This window comes from Oenanthe melanoleuca, chromosome 6 (genome assembly GCF_029582105.1).
Source record: "Oenanthe melanoleuca isolate GR-GAL-2019-014 chromosome 6, OMel1.0, whole genome shotgun sequence".
NCBI classification, from domain to species: Eukaryota; Metazoa; Chordata; class Aves; order Passeriformes; family Muscicapidae; genus Oenanthe; species Oenanthe melanoleuca.
Window position 1 is genome coordinate 15775632 of NC_079340.1, and position 18229 is coordinate 15793860.

Below are 18229 nucleotides of genomic sequence, written 5' to 3' on the forward strand. Positions count from 1 at the left end.
ACAGCACACTGACATGTCTGGATAGAGACACTAAGGAATGGCCAGTGCACTGGCTGGACCTAGGATCCTTTCAAGTAAAGGAAAATTTGTTTTTGTTATCCCCACCCACTCTCCAAAGCATCAAGAAAGGCACACAAAATGTAATTAAAATGAAATAGCTACTCACCCAACAGTGGAGCCTTCCTCCAGTAGCCATCACGCACCTCCACATAGTCATACCAGCAAAGGCGACTTTTAAACAAGTCCATCGATGTGAAATTTAACATAATCTGAAAGGACAGAGTGCACTGGAGTTATTTTCAAGAGAAGACCCTAGAGATAGTTTCATTTTCACTACAGTGCTGTCTAAGTGAGTATGCAGGCAAAGGCAGTTGGGCTGTTTGTAGATTTGCACACCACCTTTTCTCAAAAAAAAGGTGTCTCAAGGTGTTTTAAAGAAACATATACTGTGTATGACAACATACAGTCCTTTACTATCAACTCTGTGATTCAAATTCAATACTTTTCAGTTACTAAATTGTAACTTAAAAAAAATGCCCAGTTTGGATTTTTAAAATTAAACCCTTTGGTTTTGAGTAATGTGAAAATGTTTTGAGTAATGAGAAAGACATTGTCACAAACCACACATGTTTAGAGTCTATACCTGCATATGAATGATACTTGTAAGAAATATATAATTTTGCTAATTAGGTTCCACATCCTGACCATCAGACTCACACCATCATTGTGATGCAATTGCATTCAGTGGCTTTACCAAACAAAGCTTGGCATTAAAATGTTATTATTTTGGTCTCCCTCCTCTCTAAGATGGATCACTGGCCTAGGTCTGGGAGGTCACCTATGGAAGTCACCATTGGTGTGTACTTGCATTTTTTTTCTGGTAAGATTTGATCCATATAATTCACTTACATCCATAATCTGAACATTGTCACAGAAATGTCTTCATATTAAAATGAATGTTCCCCAAAGTCCTGGTTGGATGTGCAGAGTGCAGTCTGTAATGATGTCACTCACTTTTTTCACATTTTTGCAGTATTCTGACTTTGAACAGCAAAAGGAGATTCACCTGTTTCTAAGCAGATGAATGCCATAAGCCCAGTATCTATTCTCAACTAACACCTCAGTGCAACAATTTGCACCAATCACTGCATTGGATTAAACAGGTAAATTGAAGCAATTGAATTTGAAATCAATCCTTTATTTCCATTTTTAATATTAGTGGTTCAGCATTTAGATGCTGTGTCCTTCCCAACACAGCTCTGAAGAGGCTGAGAAGCAAAGAGAAGGTTTATAGTAAAACTGACACCACAAAACTCTCACAGCTGTCAAACCTGGACAGCTCCTGGCCCTTGTGCCCCAGCAATGCCCTCCCTGCAGCTGGTGGCAGGAGCTCAGCATGGCATGAGACAGGGACAGGGACAGGGCTTGCAGGTGATAGGAGCCAGTCAAAACAAACAGCTCTGTGCTTCTTTGTTGTGTCTTGGGTTGCAATACAGGATGTGGTCAGAAATGTGCATTCTATCACCATCTCTTGAAGCCAGTGGGGCAGTGACCCTTATCTCCGTGGCACACATTATCTGCTAATGGACCATCTTTAAAACCAGCTTGGGCAATCATCTTCATCTTTTCCACAGCTCATCCTCCCTCCAGGAGGATATCATCTGCTGCTGGCCCATTCAGTCCCAGGGCATGACTGATAAAATTCCATCATCCCACCGGGAGATGCTCCAGCCAGGGGGAGCAGCCAAGCCTTTCCTACCCAGATAAAAAATGAGATTTTGGACAGCAAGGTACCTTCTTTCCACTGCATTCCAGAGGAACACCAGACCTTTCCACATCATCCCTGGACCTTCAGAGGAAAACTGCACCTTCTACAGGAGCACTGCTCCAGCTGAACCACACCTGCCACTGCAGGAGGGTGCAGCCACCATTTAATGGGACTGCTACCAACACCCTGACTGACTGACAGGGTGTCAGGTTGTATTCTGGCTCTGTCGGTGTTTTGGGATTGTTCTTTGTAATACTGTATTTCTATTTTAATTTTCCTAGTAAAGAACTGTTATTCCTAATTCCCATATCTTATCCCCTTAATTGCAAAATTATAATAATTTGGAGGGAGAGGGTTTACATTCTCCATTTCAAAAAGAAGCTCCTGCCTTTATTGGCAGACACCTGTCCTTAAAACCAGGACAGTCCAGGTCTGAGTCCTAAGCATGTCCTGGGGTGATTCTCAGCAAAGTCACTCTGCCAAGGAGCCCCCAGGCTGGGCTGCTCCCTCTTGGTGTGGTGTGACAGGCCTGAAGGGCTGCTGTGGCTGGATTAAGGACAGATTTCATTTCTGCAGGAAGATCAATCAAACAAAAGGAGCAGGGAGGGAAGTGGACAGGCTGGGTGATGGATGTGCAGCAGGGCTTGGTGTTTCCAGGTGGGAAGTGGGAGTTCCCTGACAGGGACATTATGCCCCCATGACAGGGGCAGGCCACGGGTGTCACAGGCTCCTCAGCTCCCTTCAGGAACCCCAGACTGCAGCACACTCTATCTAACTCATCTGACTGGCTTTGGAATGTGTGCTTGCCAAAGCTAACAGGTGGCAGGAAATGTCCATGCAGGGCTCAGTCTCAAACTGAGGGAGGATCAGAGAGCAACACACAGCCCAGATACGTGAGGGGCTCTGCTCCAGCATTACCACTGCTCAAAATCAAGCATTCCTGACTCCATCTCTCTCCTGAGTGGTGCTCAGCAGCCTTTCCAGGTTCCATTCCTGCACACCAGGCAGACTGAGATCTTCTGGCAGGTTTTAACACTGTCATCACATGAGGGAAGTGCAGAGCACCTAGTGCTGCTGTGGCACCTACCTTCTCCCCCGGGGTCACCGAGATCCTCCAGACACAGTGGGAATAGGAGGGGTAGCCATTTGGAAAGCCAGGGGCTGAGAAATTACCTGTTGAGTCTTGCAAGGTCTCTCCACAAGCTGCAGGAGAGGGAGAAAAAAAACTATCAAAAAGGGGTGACTCTGAAAGACATCAGGGTCTACCAAACTGTGTGCCCATGGCTGCTGTGTGCAGGCTGGTGCTGGTACTCCAACAGTGCTCATTCATGGTACTGGCAAAGGTCACTGACCACCTGAGGCCATCACACCAAAGGGGTCATGTGAAATTTGTCAGAATTTCTGGGATAGATGATGATCAGTGCAAGAACACAGACTAAACAGCTATTAAAGAGGCACCTTCTTCCTTCATCTTCCTTCCACATGCCAGTTGAGGAATATCTCATTCACTAATCAAATGGAAAATTTTAATCCCACCCCACCTCACAACACCACACTGCTGCCAGCAGATCTGTTTTCCTTTTTTACATGCTGCTCAATGAAGTTCTCCTTAGATAACATTGTAAATTGTCTTTCTGGGATTAAAACATCCTAACAAAAGCAGGGCAAGTCCCATCACCCTCATGCTTCAGCTTCCCAGCACCTTCCTGGCCACTGCACTGCACAGGACAAAATGTGAGCACAGCAGCCCCTTGCTCTCCAACTTCCTGCTTTGTGACCTGCTGCACTTGATGAAATGTAGATCCCAGAGCGACTCTGGGGAAGCAAAGAACATGCACATGCATATGATCCTTTAGGGAACTGCAGCTTCCAACATCTGGAAAAGCTGTGACTACTGTAGCTCTGCTCCCTGACCTGGATGGCTGAGCTGGAACAAGGAGTGACCATCCACATCTGCAGAGCAGCTGCCTGGGAGCACCACAACATCAAAGCTCCCATGTCCTTGGCAGTGCCCACTAGACACATCCAAGTGCCCACTGCAAGGAGCAGGGACCTTGGCTTGCTTGCTTCCCAATTGTTTTTCCAATTTCATAACCAACTGACATTATAAAGCTCCCCTGGACCTGCAACTCTGTTTCCTCAGAGATGGCAAGGCAGACCCCAAAAACCCCTGATTTGAAAGATCTGATAAGGCTTTCCCTTTCTCATGGAAATGCCAGGGTTGTTCCTCTGCTTGATGCTATCACATGGTAATTTTACAGCCATGATTACATTTAGATGGGTGGGTTGGCAGTTGGAGGTGAAAAGAGACTGAAAATTTTCCATTGAAAAAGTTTAATATGTTCAAGCAGGGGAGAAGGAGTCACCTAGTCCAGAATTGCTTAATTTCCCTAAGCAAGTTTGATTCACAGCTTGACAGATCAGACTAGATGAACAAATGTGAGGACACAGAAAGGAGTTTTTTAATTTCTTTTTTTTTTTTTTTAATGAAGAGGGAATTCCAATCCATAACTCACCAGGGTAAATAAATGTTCTTTTTCTCTGCTCAAAAATCTATTTAAACAAACATGAAGTGATAAAGGGAGCTCTTAACCATGGGAAACATGCACACCATGACCATAGTGACATGAGAATATTGCCCTCAGCTGTACTACAGTGAAGGTTTCCAACAGCCCAGATTTAATTCTCCCAGAGTGCAATACACAGCTACTGGCAAGACTCTGTAATTATGGAACAGGTGCTATTGTGTCTATTTGCAAAGAATACTTTTCTGAAATAGTGAGCAATGCATCTTTGTGGGGACAGCACCACCTCTTGCAGAGCACCCTAAAAAGCAATGACTGTACTCCACTAAGCAGCAAAGAAGACAAGAGGTCCAATAACGGAACTGCTGGGTACTTCTGGGATCCAAGAAACTGAGCAGGTAGAAAGGACAGAGGTGAAAAGCAGAGCAGAAAGGTGAATGCTTCAGAACTCATTTGTAAATGCAGCAGTTGGGTGACAGGCACTTACAGCTCATCAGCTGGTTACTGGTACACTATACCTTTTTGAAAATGCCCAGAGAACTGGAGGAAATTAAATACTGCAGGACCATTCTCAATTTACAGTTTAACCATTCCTGCACCATTAGCACAGCTACACAAGCCTTTTTCCTTCAGCACAGCACAAGACAGCAGGATGAGCTGTTCTGAAGCTTCTGTAGTGACTGTAGTAATCAAATCCTCAACAGTGCAGCCATAGCAAATCTAGCATTAACTACCATGTAGCAGACTGCATCTTGCCTTCCAGAAATTCCTTCAGCAAATTTTATTTGATTCCACCTGGCTTAGCCCTAACTTTAACCCAGCAGGTATAAGCTTTGAGGAATTAAGAGCAATTTAAAACAGCAGGGTTTTAGAATGGACAAGCCAAGCAAGCCCCAAGTGTAGCAGGCACATGAGCTCCAGTCTAATGAGTTGGAGAGCCCTGTTTGCTCCACCAGACACTGCAGTGATTCCAGTGCATGCTTGTAACTCATCCTCCACCACACCAGCTCTTTTTTTTTGGGAGATATTATAAGGTATTCTCAGATGGAGACTCTCTTTCTACAAGGGAAGCCATCTGCCACTCAACTTCTGAAGTATGCTGCTGCACTTTACCCTAAAATCCTCAGCTTGACTGCCAAACAGCATCTTCATCCTAAAGTCTTGTTCAGACCCTGCTTGAACACACAGATGAAGTCCTGTGGTTTTGAACCCCTTTGCTTTGTATTTTGCAGAGGAAGAAAACTTTTCAAGCTACAGATTCAAATGGCAGATGAAGATGTTAAGGTCATTAAATATACTGCACCTCTCCTCCTAAGATGCAACCTGTGTACAAATTTTGATGCAAATAATAAAAAAAAACAAAACAACAAAGCAGAACAACAGATATTTGAAAAATATTTAGTAGGCTTAAATCTCTAATTATTTTGCTGCCTAATATGTTCTGAACTGTAATAACCTCTGCTAAAGCTTTGTGGGAAAAAAAAAGTAAAAAGAAAAGTTCTACTTTGCAAATGGAAAACTTGAGACTCACAGAAGAGTCCTCATTTTAAAGAAAGTTACTTTGCAACTTTTAGTTAGTACCTCAGGCCAAAGTGGCTTTTCAGCCTGCCTTAAGGAATCTAAATCTGTAATTGATTCTTCCAGCTATGGGAATAAAAAGCCTGGTTGGATTAAGTCAGCCTCAACCAAAACAACATAATGCAAAACAAATTAACCCCTAAACTAATCCATGAGATAATTTTGCAAGAACAGCATTTTATTAAACCAAAAGAAATTTAGAGATAATGATGAGTGTAGAAAGAAAAATGTAATTATGAGGTTAAAAAAAAAAAAAAAAAAGGTTAATTAGAACTAATAGAACTGAAAGTTATAAAATAAAAGCAGTAATCTTCAAACATACAGAACCTGAAGTCCTCAGAATTAATTTTACACCCTTATGGACTCACACCTTCTGACCTGTAGCTGGATACAGAAAAGCAGTGGATTTGCACAGCAGCTCTCCACCACTTTCCAGGGCCTCGTCTACCAGACATCTTTCCATCATTCTGCTAACTCCTCATCCCCACTCTGCCTGTAGTCTTGTACACTGGTTTAATTTTCTGTGAACAGAGCCTACACTGGACCAACCTGAAGCCCTGAACCCAACAAGAATAATGGCAAAGTACTAACAGGAGACACATTTTGGGCAAGTTCACTTCTCCCTGCGAGTCCAGCCCAAAGCATTTGACAGCCTGCGTGTCCCAAGGCTCCTTCCTCGAGGGGATCCCGAAGGTGCTCCTGAGCTCCCATGCCCTCCACATGAGCCATGTGTCTGTGATGAAGCAGGATCCCTTCCCCAGGCCACGTTTACCTGGGCACTTGTACAGCTTCCTGGCCTGGGCGATGTCCCCCTGGCTCAGGCGCACGCGCTGCCCGATGCTCGGCCGCACCCCGCTGTCGTCGCGGCGGGGGAGGATGGTGTCCAGGAAAACTCCTCTGGGGGCAACAGCACAGACACACAGGGCAGTCAAGGAGGGAAAGTGACACAAAGAACAGAAAGCAGAGCTGGCAGCCCTCCCACGCCCCATCGCCCTGACCATATATCCCACGCTAACAAGCAATAGTGGTTCAGTTTCTAATAACTGCTAACTATCTCAAGACAGCCTTCTCACTATAGCAGACAGCTTCCAAATGTACAAGCAAGTCTGCCAAGCCAGAAAATTCCTCTTGGATATCTCAGAACTGCTGCTCCCGTTTGAGGTAGCACATTACTTGCCATAAATCAGAAAGAGCAATGAAATATTCCTGCAGACGGTTCATGGCACATCTGGCTCAGCAGGAACACAGATCTGGTGTTTGAGCCAAAGAAGCAGAGGGAAGGGGAGTTTTCCAGTAGCAGATGGGGTTGGGCTGGCAGTGACTGGGGCTGCCACAGACAGGGGGAAAAGATCATGTGCTCTACCTTTGCTCTGTATGAGTTTCCGAGCTAGTAACTCCACTTGTCTCTGCCTCTTTTTACTTGCTACTATTTCTTCCATGTGCTTCACGCTCAGGAGCTCTTTACTGCACTTCTGATCTCAGTCCAGTGAAGGATTTAAGCTCAGGCCTCACTTCTATCAAAATGCAGTCCATGCAGCTAAGCAAGAGCTTGCACACAAAAAGAAACCCCAAGGGAGCATTAGGACTGTAGGGAAGGAGGGAGGGAATCAGAAACCTGAACTCCAGGTTGGCAAAATCCAAGCGCTTGCAGCCAGGCTGTTCTGTCCACAGGAACCTTTCACTGCACTCCTGAATACCAAATAGGCTTGGGGGTGCCAAGGCTAACACTGTGCTGAACCTTCAGCATCAGTTCAGTGAGGCACACTGCTCTTTCTGAAGGAAAAGAGAGTCCAATGGGAAATCAGGGCAGAAGCAGTAATTTTAATGCTGCCTGGTCCAGAGGTGGGAAGGAAAGGGGGGAAATTGTTTTGTAAATATTCAAACTGAAGAAAGAAATAAAGGCAAAGGAATTTAATCTGTTTTGAAAAGTGGAATCAGCTGCTGCATGGGAGATGTTGGCATTTCTTCAGCAGTAGAAAAATTCCTGATCGGCACCAAAACCAATACTTAGAAGATCTGAGGTGAGTCCCTCAAATTTCGATTTATAAATTCAGTTTGTTATTCTATATGCCAGCTGCATGCCTTGGGCTGAATTTATTTATGTATTGAAAATAAATCTTTCAATTCCAGAAATAACACAAGCATAGAAACAGGTCAGTTTGCTCAAAGTAGATTTTCAAGTCTCCTCAGGAATTCATAGAAGAACTCAGCATTTGGCAGGGACATACTTTTGTGGCCTCTGAAATACAGATCTCCAGGCTCAACCATGAAAGAATGATAGAGTTTAATAGAAAAACCTCCACTTGCACATGCAAACTTTTGATTCTTTTTCCTATTCCTCACAACTGTGCACTCACAGCCCTCAGCTTTCTGCACAGTGTATACCTCAGGCACTGCTCACACAATGCCAGCAACCCATAACTTCAAACTTCCCTTGTTACCTGCCAAACACATTTTCTTCCAGAAGGCTGTACTCTGTGCTGAGGCAATAAGATTTTTGGTTTTGATTTTTCCTCCAGTTGATTGTTTTTCTCCTTGCACATGCTTTGCTGAACATGACTCCCAACTACAGAGCAGTAAGTACAGTTTCTCTTATTTTCCCATCAAAGGAACCAACAACAGGAGACTCTGTCTGGCCCAAACCACACAAGTTCCAGAAGTCCCATGCTGTCCACCCAAACCTCATCTGCTTAAAAACACTTGGAGTGTAAAGTTGCACATTTGGTGAGTGTCTCTAAAAGTGCAAATACTTTCACTCAAAAGTTAATAAACAATAAACAGACATCATTAAACAGAGCAACTCAGGAATTCTAACACCAGAACCATTCTTGAGTAAAATACCTAAACTCTCCTCCCAGAGGTAGAAGAACCCATGAATCCTGGCTGCCCCATTCTCTTGCTGTCCAGCCATGGGCAGAACATGCATTAGCTGCCCAATGCAGCTGTCAGCCAAGCACAACACCCCACCACTCCTACCAGCTAAGAACAGAAGAGACTCACACAAGCCATCAGCATCTGCACAACACCCTGAACGTGCAAAGTGCCAGCCCAAGGCTATGAAATTACCCACTGATCTCAACAAATGCTAAACATTCATGTCCCAGTAGACAGGGTAACAACTACAGGTGGCTAAACCACACCCAAGGAAGCAGATATTCAAGGCAGGTTAAGGACCCAGGTGCAGGCAGCTACCTTTAGTCCCAGCTCTGCACCTCCATGTGCAGAAGAGAGACAACATGACTGTCCATGCAGTAAAAGCTGTGGAAGATCTGTGGATGCCTTGTGCAGGATTAGGACAGGGCATTGCAAATACAGGATGTTGTCCTGACATGGAGGCAGTGCTCTGACATCCTGATTTGAACATGAGCTTTGCAGAGGTCGTGTTTTCTAACTCCAGACTTGGCTGTCACATCTACTAACAAGCCACTTACTGAATTAAGGTAACCAGTTACTTGCTTAGGGCTTTGTGGAGGTTTAAACTTTCTTCTTGCTAAGTTGCCATTTATGGGTCTTGACAGTGGTAATAGAAATGGTTTCATGATATGGCAACATTCAGTTTAGATTGCTGCTATGCCTGTAAGGAATGCACCAGGAAATAAAAGCCTGCAGCCGCTCTGCAAAACAAGCAAATTTCTGACATAGATGAGAACAGAAATTCCAATGGTAAAAACTTGTTTCTGCTGTCATTACAGTCTCTTGTGCCATACTCCTATTTCTATTAGCCACAGACAAAAATGAGAGGTGTATTTCACTATGAAAGGGAAAGGAGTGACTCTACACCAATCCTCAAAAGTATCACTGGAAACAATTCTCATTGCTAGGACTCATCAAATCTCAGAAAATCTGTACCTTTCTGTAGGTAAAAAAAGTTTAGAATTAAAAAGGCCAGGATTTACAGCAGCATTTGACCATGGCAAGCACCATATGACTTACTATCATCAGTACTGACTGAAGTTAAAAACAAGGTTGTGCCAGGTAAGAGCTGCTACAAGAGAGTAGGTCACAGACATGGCTCTGTGTCCTTCCCCTGCTCTCTCACACATCCCATCTCCACTGGTCACACAGTTTATGTCAGCTTCCTGGAGTCTGCTAATGAATCAACACACCCAGTGCAGCCCTTCCCTTGCAGGGCCAAGCAGGAACTCTCTCCCTTTCCCAGACACTGACCTTAATAAAACTGCTGGAACTCCCTCTCTTCAAGGGCTCTGTGCTTCTGCCAGTTTGGGTTGCAACTGGACAGCCCTCCCAAACCTCAGAGAGGTGGGAAGGACAGGTGCATACACCCACCAGTCCCTCTGGCTGGGCAATGCATTGCTCCCTTAGGGGAGCAGATGTCAAGACAGGTCTTGGCAAAGTAAAAGCCAATTCCCAGCACTGCTTGTTTGTGCTGAGAGCACCACCAGCCTACAGAGGCACTTAGTGCCCAGTTCAATTACTGCACAAAGACTGCAACTGGGGTAAGGCTGGGCCACAGAGACTAAGGGCCTAAAGAAAACAGACTTAAAAATCCCCTAGAGCACCAATTTAAACCTAGCAGGACTCTTGCCATTTTTATCCCCTTTTGGCCAAACAGTGCTCTGAAGGACCCTAGTTTTCAAGGGACACAGACTCAAAGGCATCCACAATATAAATGGCAGTAATAACTTAATCCTGCTTTTGTGCAAGGCTATTCTAACCGTTTAGAGTTTAGCAAATGCTGGAAGGGTCCAGAAGATGCCTCAAGGGAAGAAAAATTGTTTGCTTTGGATATCTGATGAAAAGAAATCTCTGAAGTCTGCAAAACACCCTTGCCCAGACACCATCTCCTCCTGCCACAAGCAGCAGCATTTCAGCATGTTTGACAATTTTCCACTGGTTGGTGTTTTTGTCAAAACAAAAGCACAAAACAACAGACTTGTCCCTTCAATACAACTGGGGAGTAAGAAAATTTAAAATTGTCCCAAAGACATCTTTAATTTTTGCAACAAAAACTTTCTAAGAGTATGAATACTTCTACTGTACCTTCCAACCCTTTTACTCACAGTACACAGTGACAGAAAGCTCTTGGGAAAGATTGGGAAATAGTAGGATTTATGGAAGTAAACTTCTAGTAGTACAGCAAAATGAATCTGGTCATTCAGTAACTCTCATTCCAAACACAGGACACAACTATGCTTAGACCACCTCTCTATCCAGTAGAACAGGCTGATCAGAAAATGGGCTCCATCTGGAGGTATGAGATGGGAGTCAAGGGCAAAAAGCCTATGCAGAAACTGGCACTTAGCTGGGGCAGGACTGATAACTCCTCCATGAAAAAACCCAGTCACACACAACCACATAGAGGTCATGATCAAAAGCTCATGCATAAACAGTTAAAAAAACACCCAAGTAATTAAAGGTCATGATCTAGAGTTAAACTCTCCCTTGGCACAACCACTGGAGTCTCTGACAGCTGTATTGTGACTCCAGAGCATAAGCTGGACAGCCAAGAGATTCAGAGCTCTGTTTTAGTATTACCCAACTTGCACATGGGCAGATATGCACACAGATATACATGTGCTGCCTGGGAAGGCTGCAAAGAATGTTAGCAAGGCTTTGGAAACTATCTGAGATTACCAGTAATATTACTGAGTAAATATAGTGGAAAAGGGAAAAGAGGAGTCCACCGCACTACACCCACCTTGCTTTTTCAAATATTTTTCAAGCCTTGCAATGCAGCAATGGATCAGAGGCCTCCTTCTAGGTTCTATACAGCCCACAGAGTCAACCACAACCACCAAACATAATCCTAAGGGTATGTAACCTTGAATTATCACCTGGAGAATGTATTCCTAGCATAGTGCATGATGCTGTCAAAGTCATAGGTCTCTCCAAGTGAGTTCACTTCCCCAGCTTCCATCTTTAAAAAGTTGTACTCCTGACCTGTGATGACAAACAAAAAGGAAAAGAAATAAACCACTCTTAGAGAGAAAAAAAAAGACTTCTACCTGTAGGAGCCTAGAATGAAATTGATGTGCTGCAATGTTTCAGCAATTTCAGCTGGACATCCAAAATGTCTATTAATATAGCTATTTATTCTAGATAAGGACAGCAGTATTTCTTCTCCATCCCAACCCTCTGACCACCAGCACTTTCCACAAGTGTGGCAAGAAGGTTTTGTAGCCAGCCAAAATAACCTGAGTGTGATTTACCTTGCTGTATGTTCTCTCTGATGATGGTGACATGCTGGTCCCTGTCAGGCCGTGTGTGCTCATGCCAGAAACCCACCACATGACCCAGCTCATGAGCCACAATACCAAACTTGTCACAGTTCTTTCCAATGGATATAGCCTGAGGGCCCCCTCCTCGGCGACCCACGTAGGAGCAACACCTGCAAAAGAAAACCCACAAACCCATGCAGACTTGAGGAACTCTGAAATACAGGAACAGAGGATGGCATTTGGCAGGGTTCAGGACAGGCAGCAGTTAACACACTACATGTACTTACATGTAAGTACAAAGAAAACATACATAAAAAGTGTGTATCTATAAACATGCACATGTACACTTAAGTGTTATGCCAGGAAAAAAGAATCCAGAAAGGCTTAGCACCTTCTGAGAAAATACTAAACTATCCTAGCAATCCTCACTAAAGTGACCAGCTGCATCTCTGGGACAGATTCTCCAGTGTAGCCATTGGTCTGTTCTGGGCTAGATTTACAAAGCCATGTGTCACTGAGAGCTCTGTTTGCCACAGAGAGCTGCAGGGAATGTGTGCATCACCTACCCACATGTTCTGTATGTGAACACAATGAAGCTCTCTTCATCAGTTCTCTCCACAAAGGTCACACAAGTGTGCTTCTCCCAGTGCCTCATTGCTTGCTTAAAGATAGCTCTCTGGGTTCCTGGAAAAGAAATCAAGAGGAGCAAACAGTGAAGGGCTGGCTTTCAGAAAAATCTCTAAAGGACTTCTAAAGGACTGACTGGATATGGGAACAGTCAACCTTTCAAGCAGCCAATCTTATGCCTGTAGACTCCTCTTGGACTCTGGGGCCCACTTCCACCTACAGCATTACCTTCCTGTATCATCTTATCTCTCTCTGTGCCTGATGAATTTACTGCCCTAACTAAGCAGGTAGCAAACTTTACAGATTAAGAACATCAATATTTGTGAATATAAAACATGTCACCTCTCTAGGTACAGGCCATTCTGGCAGAGCTGCTGGGTGTTCTGATCTGAGCTCAAGCATTTCTCGGACTCCAAGAGAAGAACCTGCTCACCTCAGCTTCAGGCTTTCCCAGTGCACAATCCCTTGTGCAATGACCTGCCCACCCTCCCTCAGGAGACAGATTCCCAAGGACCTGAGTTGTCTGTGGGGATTTCCCACCCAGCTGGAGCCGTGGAGCAGCGTTCTCAGGACTGACCAGTGAAGTTCCCTCCGATCACGTAGGGGATGACGCCCCCTGGCCAGATCCTCTCCGCCCGGGACGTGGTGGCCCTGCGCACTCTGGCAGAGGGGTGTGCATCCACCCCAGGCTCCTCTTTGGGCTCCTTCCTCCTCGGGCTCCCGGCCAGCGTTGTGTTCTGCCTGCCGTCTGCAAGACAGAGTGGCAACACTGTTTAAATCCTCTTTAGTCCCACCTGCAGCCCTCAGCTTCAGAAAAAAAGAAAAAGAAAAAGCAAGGTGTTAAACCAAACCAGGAGTCATAGACAGATTTGCCAGTGATTTTTTTGGGACTTTGAGACTGCTAATCTATAGAAAACTGACCCTTCTTGTTTTGGAGCCTCCATGTGCACTATGCCAAAGCTGCTCTCCCATTAGGATGTAAAAGCACATCCTTCCCTGTCTCTAGCCTCTCACTCTCTGCAACAGCAACTTCAGAGATGGGGACACAGTACTTAAACAAGGGGAACAGGAGGTGGGAATCAAACAAGCCTAGATGTCACTGTATATCCTCAACCTGCCCTACCTATCCACTCACTTGCAGAGAATGCTGCTCCATTAGGAACAGCTCCACAGCAACAACTACTCATTTGAGTCGGCCTTGGAAGGAGGTGACAGACTCCTAACTCTGGAATCTGTACTCAAGGCTGAAAAATGTTACTTTGGTTTCACATATCAGGTCTTGGGTGGTTTGGAAATCTATAAAGATGGGACAGTCTCTGCTGGAGCAGGGTTGCTCAGGATGGAAAAACAGAAGGGCAAATCTCCATCCACGCTGAAACTCCTCGTTTTAATAAAAAGGAGCAAAAATACAAAAGGGAAAGCAGAACACATCTCATTTCTTGTTACAAAGGGTAGAGGAGCCTGGCTGTGTGGTGTTCAGCACTGGCCTTAAATCTGCAAGAGGATTCATACAGGTTTCTAGGCAGACCCTGTACCTTGCCCTGCATCTGTGCTGCTGCAGCTCCACTCAGATTCTGGTTATGCCCACAGGAGTTGCACTTTTAACGTGGCATGAGTCTGACATCTTTACTCAAAAAATCCTTTACTCAAAGCTTCCTGGCTGTTCATCCACTCACTGGGGTGCCATGGGCAACTCAAACTCTCAAAGCTGCCACAGTCCAGCTGGGCTTCACAAACCCCAGTGTGCAGACACTTGTTAGATAAGCTCCCAGTGCTGCACAGCCAACTCATCACTGGACTAGGGCAAAGGAGTAACAGAGCCCAGGGTTGCTGTGCCTTCAGAGAGTGCTGGCCTGAAGGGTCACACCAGGGTGAGCATCCTTGCCACCTTGAGGAGCAGCACTGCTGCTGGTGGCTCACCAGGGCACTGCTGTGAAGCCCAGATGGCAATTTGTATGTAAATCAGCAAGGCTGGCCACAGCTTTGCTCTCCATGTCAGGGACATGGGCTGCTGGGTTATTAAAAAGCACAAGTCCTGCTAAAACCTTCCTCTAGTGACAGGGGGCTGCTGAGAGCCTCCTCCCCTATTCATCCCTCCAGCTGAAGCACCACTAAGCAAACCACGACTGTCAAGGCTGAGGGGATCAATACAATGGGAAGGAAATTCAGGCAGTGTAGGGGAATGAAAAGAATGAACTTTAAACCCTCCCTCCTGCTTCACCAGGTCAAGCCCTTCCTGTTGAAGACCTTGCTCTGAGCTGCAGGACAAAAAACAGGAATTTGCCTTTTGTTCCTCTCACTCCTAAGCACTTTCCTGGCATTTCAGAAGCTGCCCCATCCCCAGGCCAGCTGCTGGATCCTGGCAGGCAGATGCTCTGAGGTTGGGGGCTCTCCCCCCAAAGGTAAAACCACCCTCCTGCACACACCTGGTGCTGCTGGTACCAGGCACCAGCACAGGCACTGGCATTAAAAGGGCCACAGCTAGAAGAGAGAGGGTCTCAAGACAAAAGTAGTCTTGTCTTCTATTCACAATCTGCTCCAGGGCCTGCCCAAAATCTCTGTAGGTTTGCACATGGACAGCTCCTGGGTGCAAACCAGGTGAGGAGGTGTCTGCCCTGTGTCAGGTGCAGCAGCAGCTCTGCACACACCTCTGGGTCCACTCTTCTGTGCCACCACAAACCCACCCTTTCAGAGAGTTCACCCACAGCAAAAAATGCCTGGGCAGGGCTGATCTCCCAGGCACAGAGGCACATGTGTACAAAATAGTACAAAAATATGTTTTTACAGGGGATTAAAAAAAGTAAATAAAAGATACCCAAAGGTCTGGGTGGGGTACCACATTACCCTTTTTAACTGCTTTGTCACTGTGGTTGGTTGAAGTGGCATTTTCACTTGACATCTCTTCTCCCAGGCCTCCTGCAAAGGAAAAAAGAGCAGAGACTCATCTCTGGGTGGCAGATCTCTGATGTGGAAAGGACATCAGCTACCAGTAATGCCAGCTGGGGGTCTGCTGGCCACAGAAACTGTCTGCATTCCCTCCTCAGGGAGCAGGGACTAAACCCTTGATAAAGCTAGGCACTTTTCCTGGATTTGTTCCTAGCCTACAGTGATACCTTGCAATTCATTACCACACCATGCCTAAGTTTCTCCATATGCTGAATAGGCAGAAAGTCTCTTCTAGGGAAGGCTAATTTCATGGAGATTTAATGAGAGCAGGAGCTGAATGAGCAAGTTGCTGTAGTCTTGGTGGCAAGATAAAGCATGAAGAGCATGGCAAACCAGCACATGCAGAAAAGAATACACTGTTGGCCATACAGCACTGCTGGATGCAATGTGGACACTTCCAAGAGGGATGTCTCACTTTCAAGACAGCTGGACCTCTTCCAGTCACTGAAGCAGTCTTGCTTTGCCAGCTGGAAAACTCTCCTCTGCTCTGGAGCTGGCTTCTAGCAAATCCTTCTCCAGCCTGTCCAACGGGGCAAAAGGTGCATCTCTGGCACCTTGGAGAAGAACTGAGAGGATGGTAACAAATCTCCAACATTATACTACTGTAACTGATATGAGTATCAGGAAAATTATGATGAAAGATAGTTACAAAACAATTCAGAAGAAAATAAAACACCCAGATTCTCAGCTGGCTATAGGTTAGAGGTTCCTGGTCCAAGAGACACAGTAAATCAGGGGTTTGTCTCCCAAAGGAAGTCCCATAGTTTAACAGAGCCTGGCTGGACAAAAGCCATTAGATGTGTGAACAGGAACAAGCCTGATTCAACAAGATGGATTGCTCTGAACTCTATCACTCTTTTCCAGCTTCAATGTCCCATCCTAAGATTTCCCTTTGTTTTCTTTCATGCCCAGTCCTCCTCACTTCCTTAAGCCCAAACCCAACAAAAGTTCCTCTTCTCAGTTTTACATCCCCAGGACTTCTCCCACCCCCACCCTCCAAAGTATGCTATTCTTCACACAATATCTCATTCCATTTAAAGGAAACCCCAACTAGCCATTCATCACTAGAATTATTAAGGCACGCAGTCTTTGCTGAGGCAAAAGATAATTCTGTATTTCTAAGTAAATGCAGCTTGCTTCCAGCCACAAACAGATTGCTTCTTAATTGAACCTAGGAGGTGAATTATATGGTGAATTAGGGAAAAAGAACAACTCTGTATTTAGAGAATTGTTCTGCTGAGAGGGGCTGCCTGGGATTGAATTGCAAATGACAGCCCCTGTGCCTGCTGACCTCTGCCCGCCGCCGCCATTCGCGCACCGCGCTCCTCGCGCATTCCTTCCCAGACACCACTGCAGGCCTTGGTTTCTTATGCAAAGAGCTCTGAGTAAACCCGTGTGACTAATGAAATCTACAACATCTTTGCATATTTTGTCTTATTGTAGCCCCTGAAAAGGGAGAGCCCTACACAAAGGCCAGATATTTTCAAACTCTAATTTCGCTCGTACGGACAGGGAGCACCCACAGCCTTGTGTCCCATTAGGGTGCTTGGAATCAAACATGGCAATTTTAGAAGATCCTTTTCTGATTCACTTGAGTTTTTAGACATTTCCTATCATCATGATGCCTAAAGATATACCAAAAATTAAAGTGACTTGACAGACATTTAGTCCTCTTCTGATCCTTTCCAAGAGAGGGCTAAGGTAGGATCTCAGAAGAACTGATGTGCCATTAACAATAAACAAGGAAGCCAAGAAATGCACCTTGTATCTGGAAGCAGCTGCACATAGGTTGCAGGGAATGTGTAGGTTCTGTTGATCCCTCAACACATTTCTGAAGTTGTACCTCTCTGCCAGACTACTCTGTCACATCCAAAAGCAGAACATATTCCAGTGTTACTGCTCCAGGGCACAAAAAGCCCATGAATGTACTGAAGCCCATTATCACTGGAAACACTGAAGAGGAGAAGGGAGATTTTCAGTTTGACATGGTGCTCTGTGGAAAGCCAATAAAAGCAGGTTTGGTATCCCACAAAGACATGACACTGACTTTAATGGATACCCAGCAGTTAACAAACCCCCAAGATCACTTTCATCCCCAGTACTTTCCACATGCTGCTGTGTTAGACCAGCACTCATCTTTCTTCAGCCTGAGCTTTGTTTTCTTCTCTCTGCGTTGCAGAGACACAAAAGAGATCCTCTACCCAGGCTGGGGAATATTTCATCTTCTACCTACAGTGCACTTGTACAATAACTTGTTTTTCTATTTCTTACAGACCAGCACTGCCAAGGGAGCTTAGCTAACTGAAGGAAATGTCCAGTAGCTTGAAAGCACCACAAATCTGAGATAAATCCACCATGTCTGCAAGCATGGCTGAAGAACAGCCATATAACATATAAATTGTTTTCAGGAACTAGAAGCAGCCTGAGGTTGTAAGTAAGGATCCAGTGAAGCAGAAAGCAGCAGGCTGGGGCATTGTTGGGAAGAGAACAGTTTCTCCCACTCTCCTCAGAGATGAAAATGAAAATCCAATTTTGTTAAATGAAGTCCAAGTTGTTCAGCTGAAACCAGAATAAAGGACAAGATATTAAGAGAAGAGAGTGCACAA

At 45.2% G+C, this 18229-nt stretch overlaps 1 protein-coding gene across 1 annotated transcript in view; it reads right to left on the reverse strand.

Annotated features, from left to right (window-relative positions):
• Positions 1–18229, reverse strand: part of TLL2 (tolloid like 2) — an 83766-nt gene that overhangs the window by 22568 nt on the left and 42969 nt on the right. The window contains exons 3-10 of the mRNA XM_056495419.1: positions 15522–15593; positions 13255–13425; positions 12617–12734; positions 12042–12220; positions 11667–11772; positions 6644–6768; positions 2856–2971; positions 167–269 (exon numbers count right to left, since the gene is read on the reverse strand). Of these exons, the coding sequence (XP_056351394.1) occupies positions 167–269; positions 2856–2971; positions 6644–6768; positions 11667–11772; positions 12042–12220; positions 12617–12734; positions 13255–13425; positions 15522–15593 (990 nt within the window). The remainder of the gene's footprint in view (positions 1–166; positions 270–2855; positions 2972–6643; positions 6769–11666; positions 11773–12041; positions 12221–12616; positions 12735–13254; positions 13426–15521; positions 15594–18229) is intronic.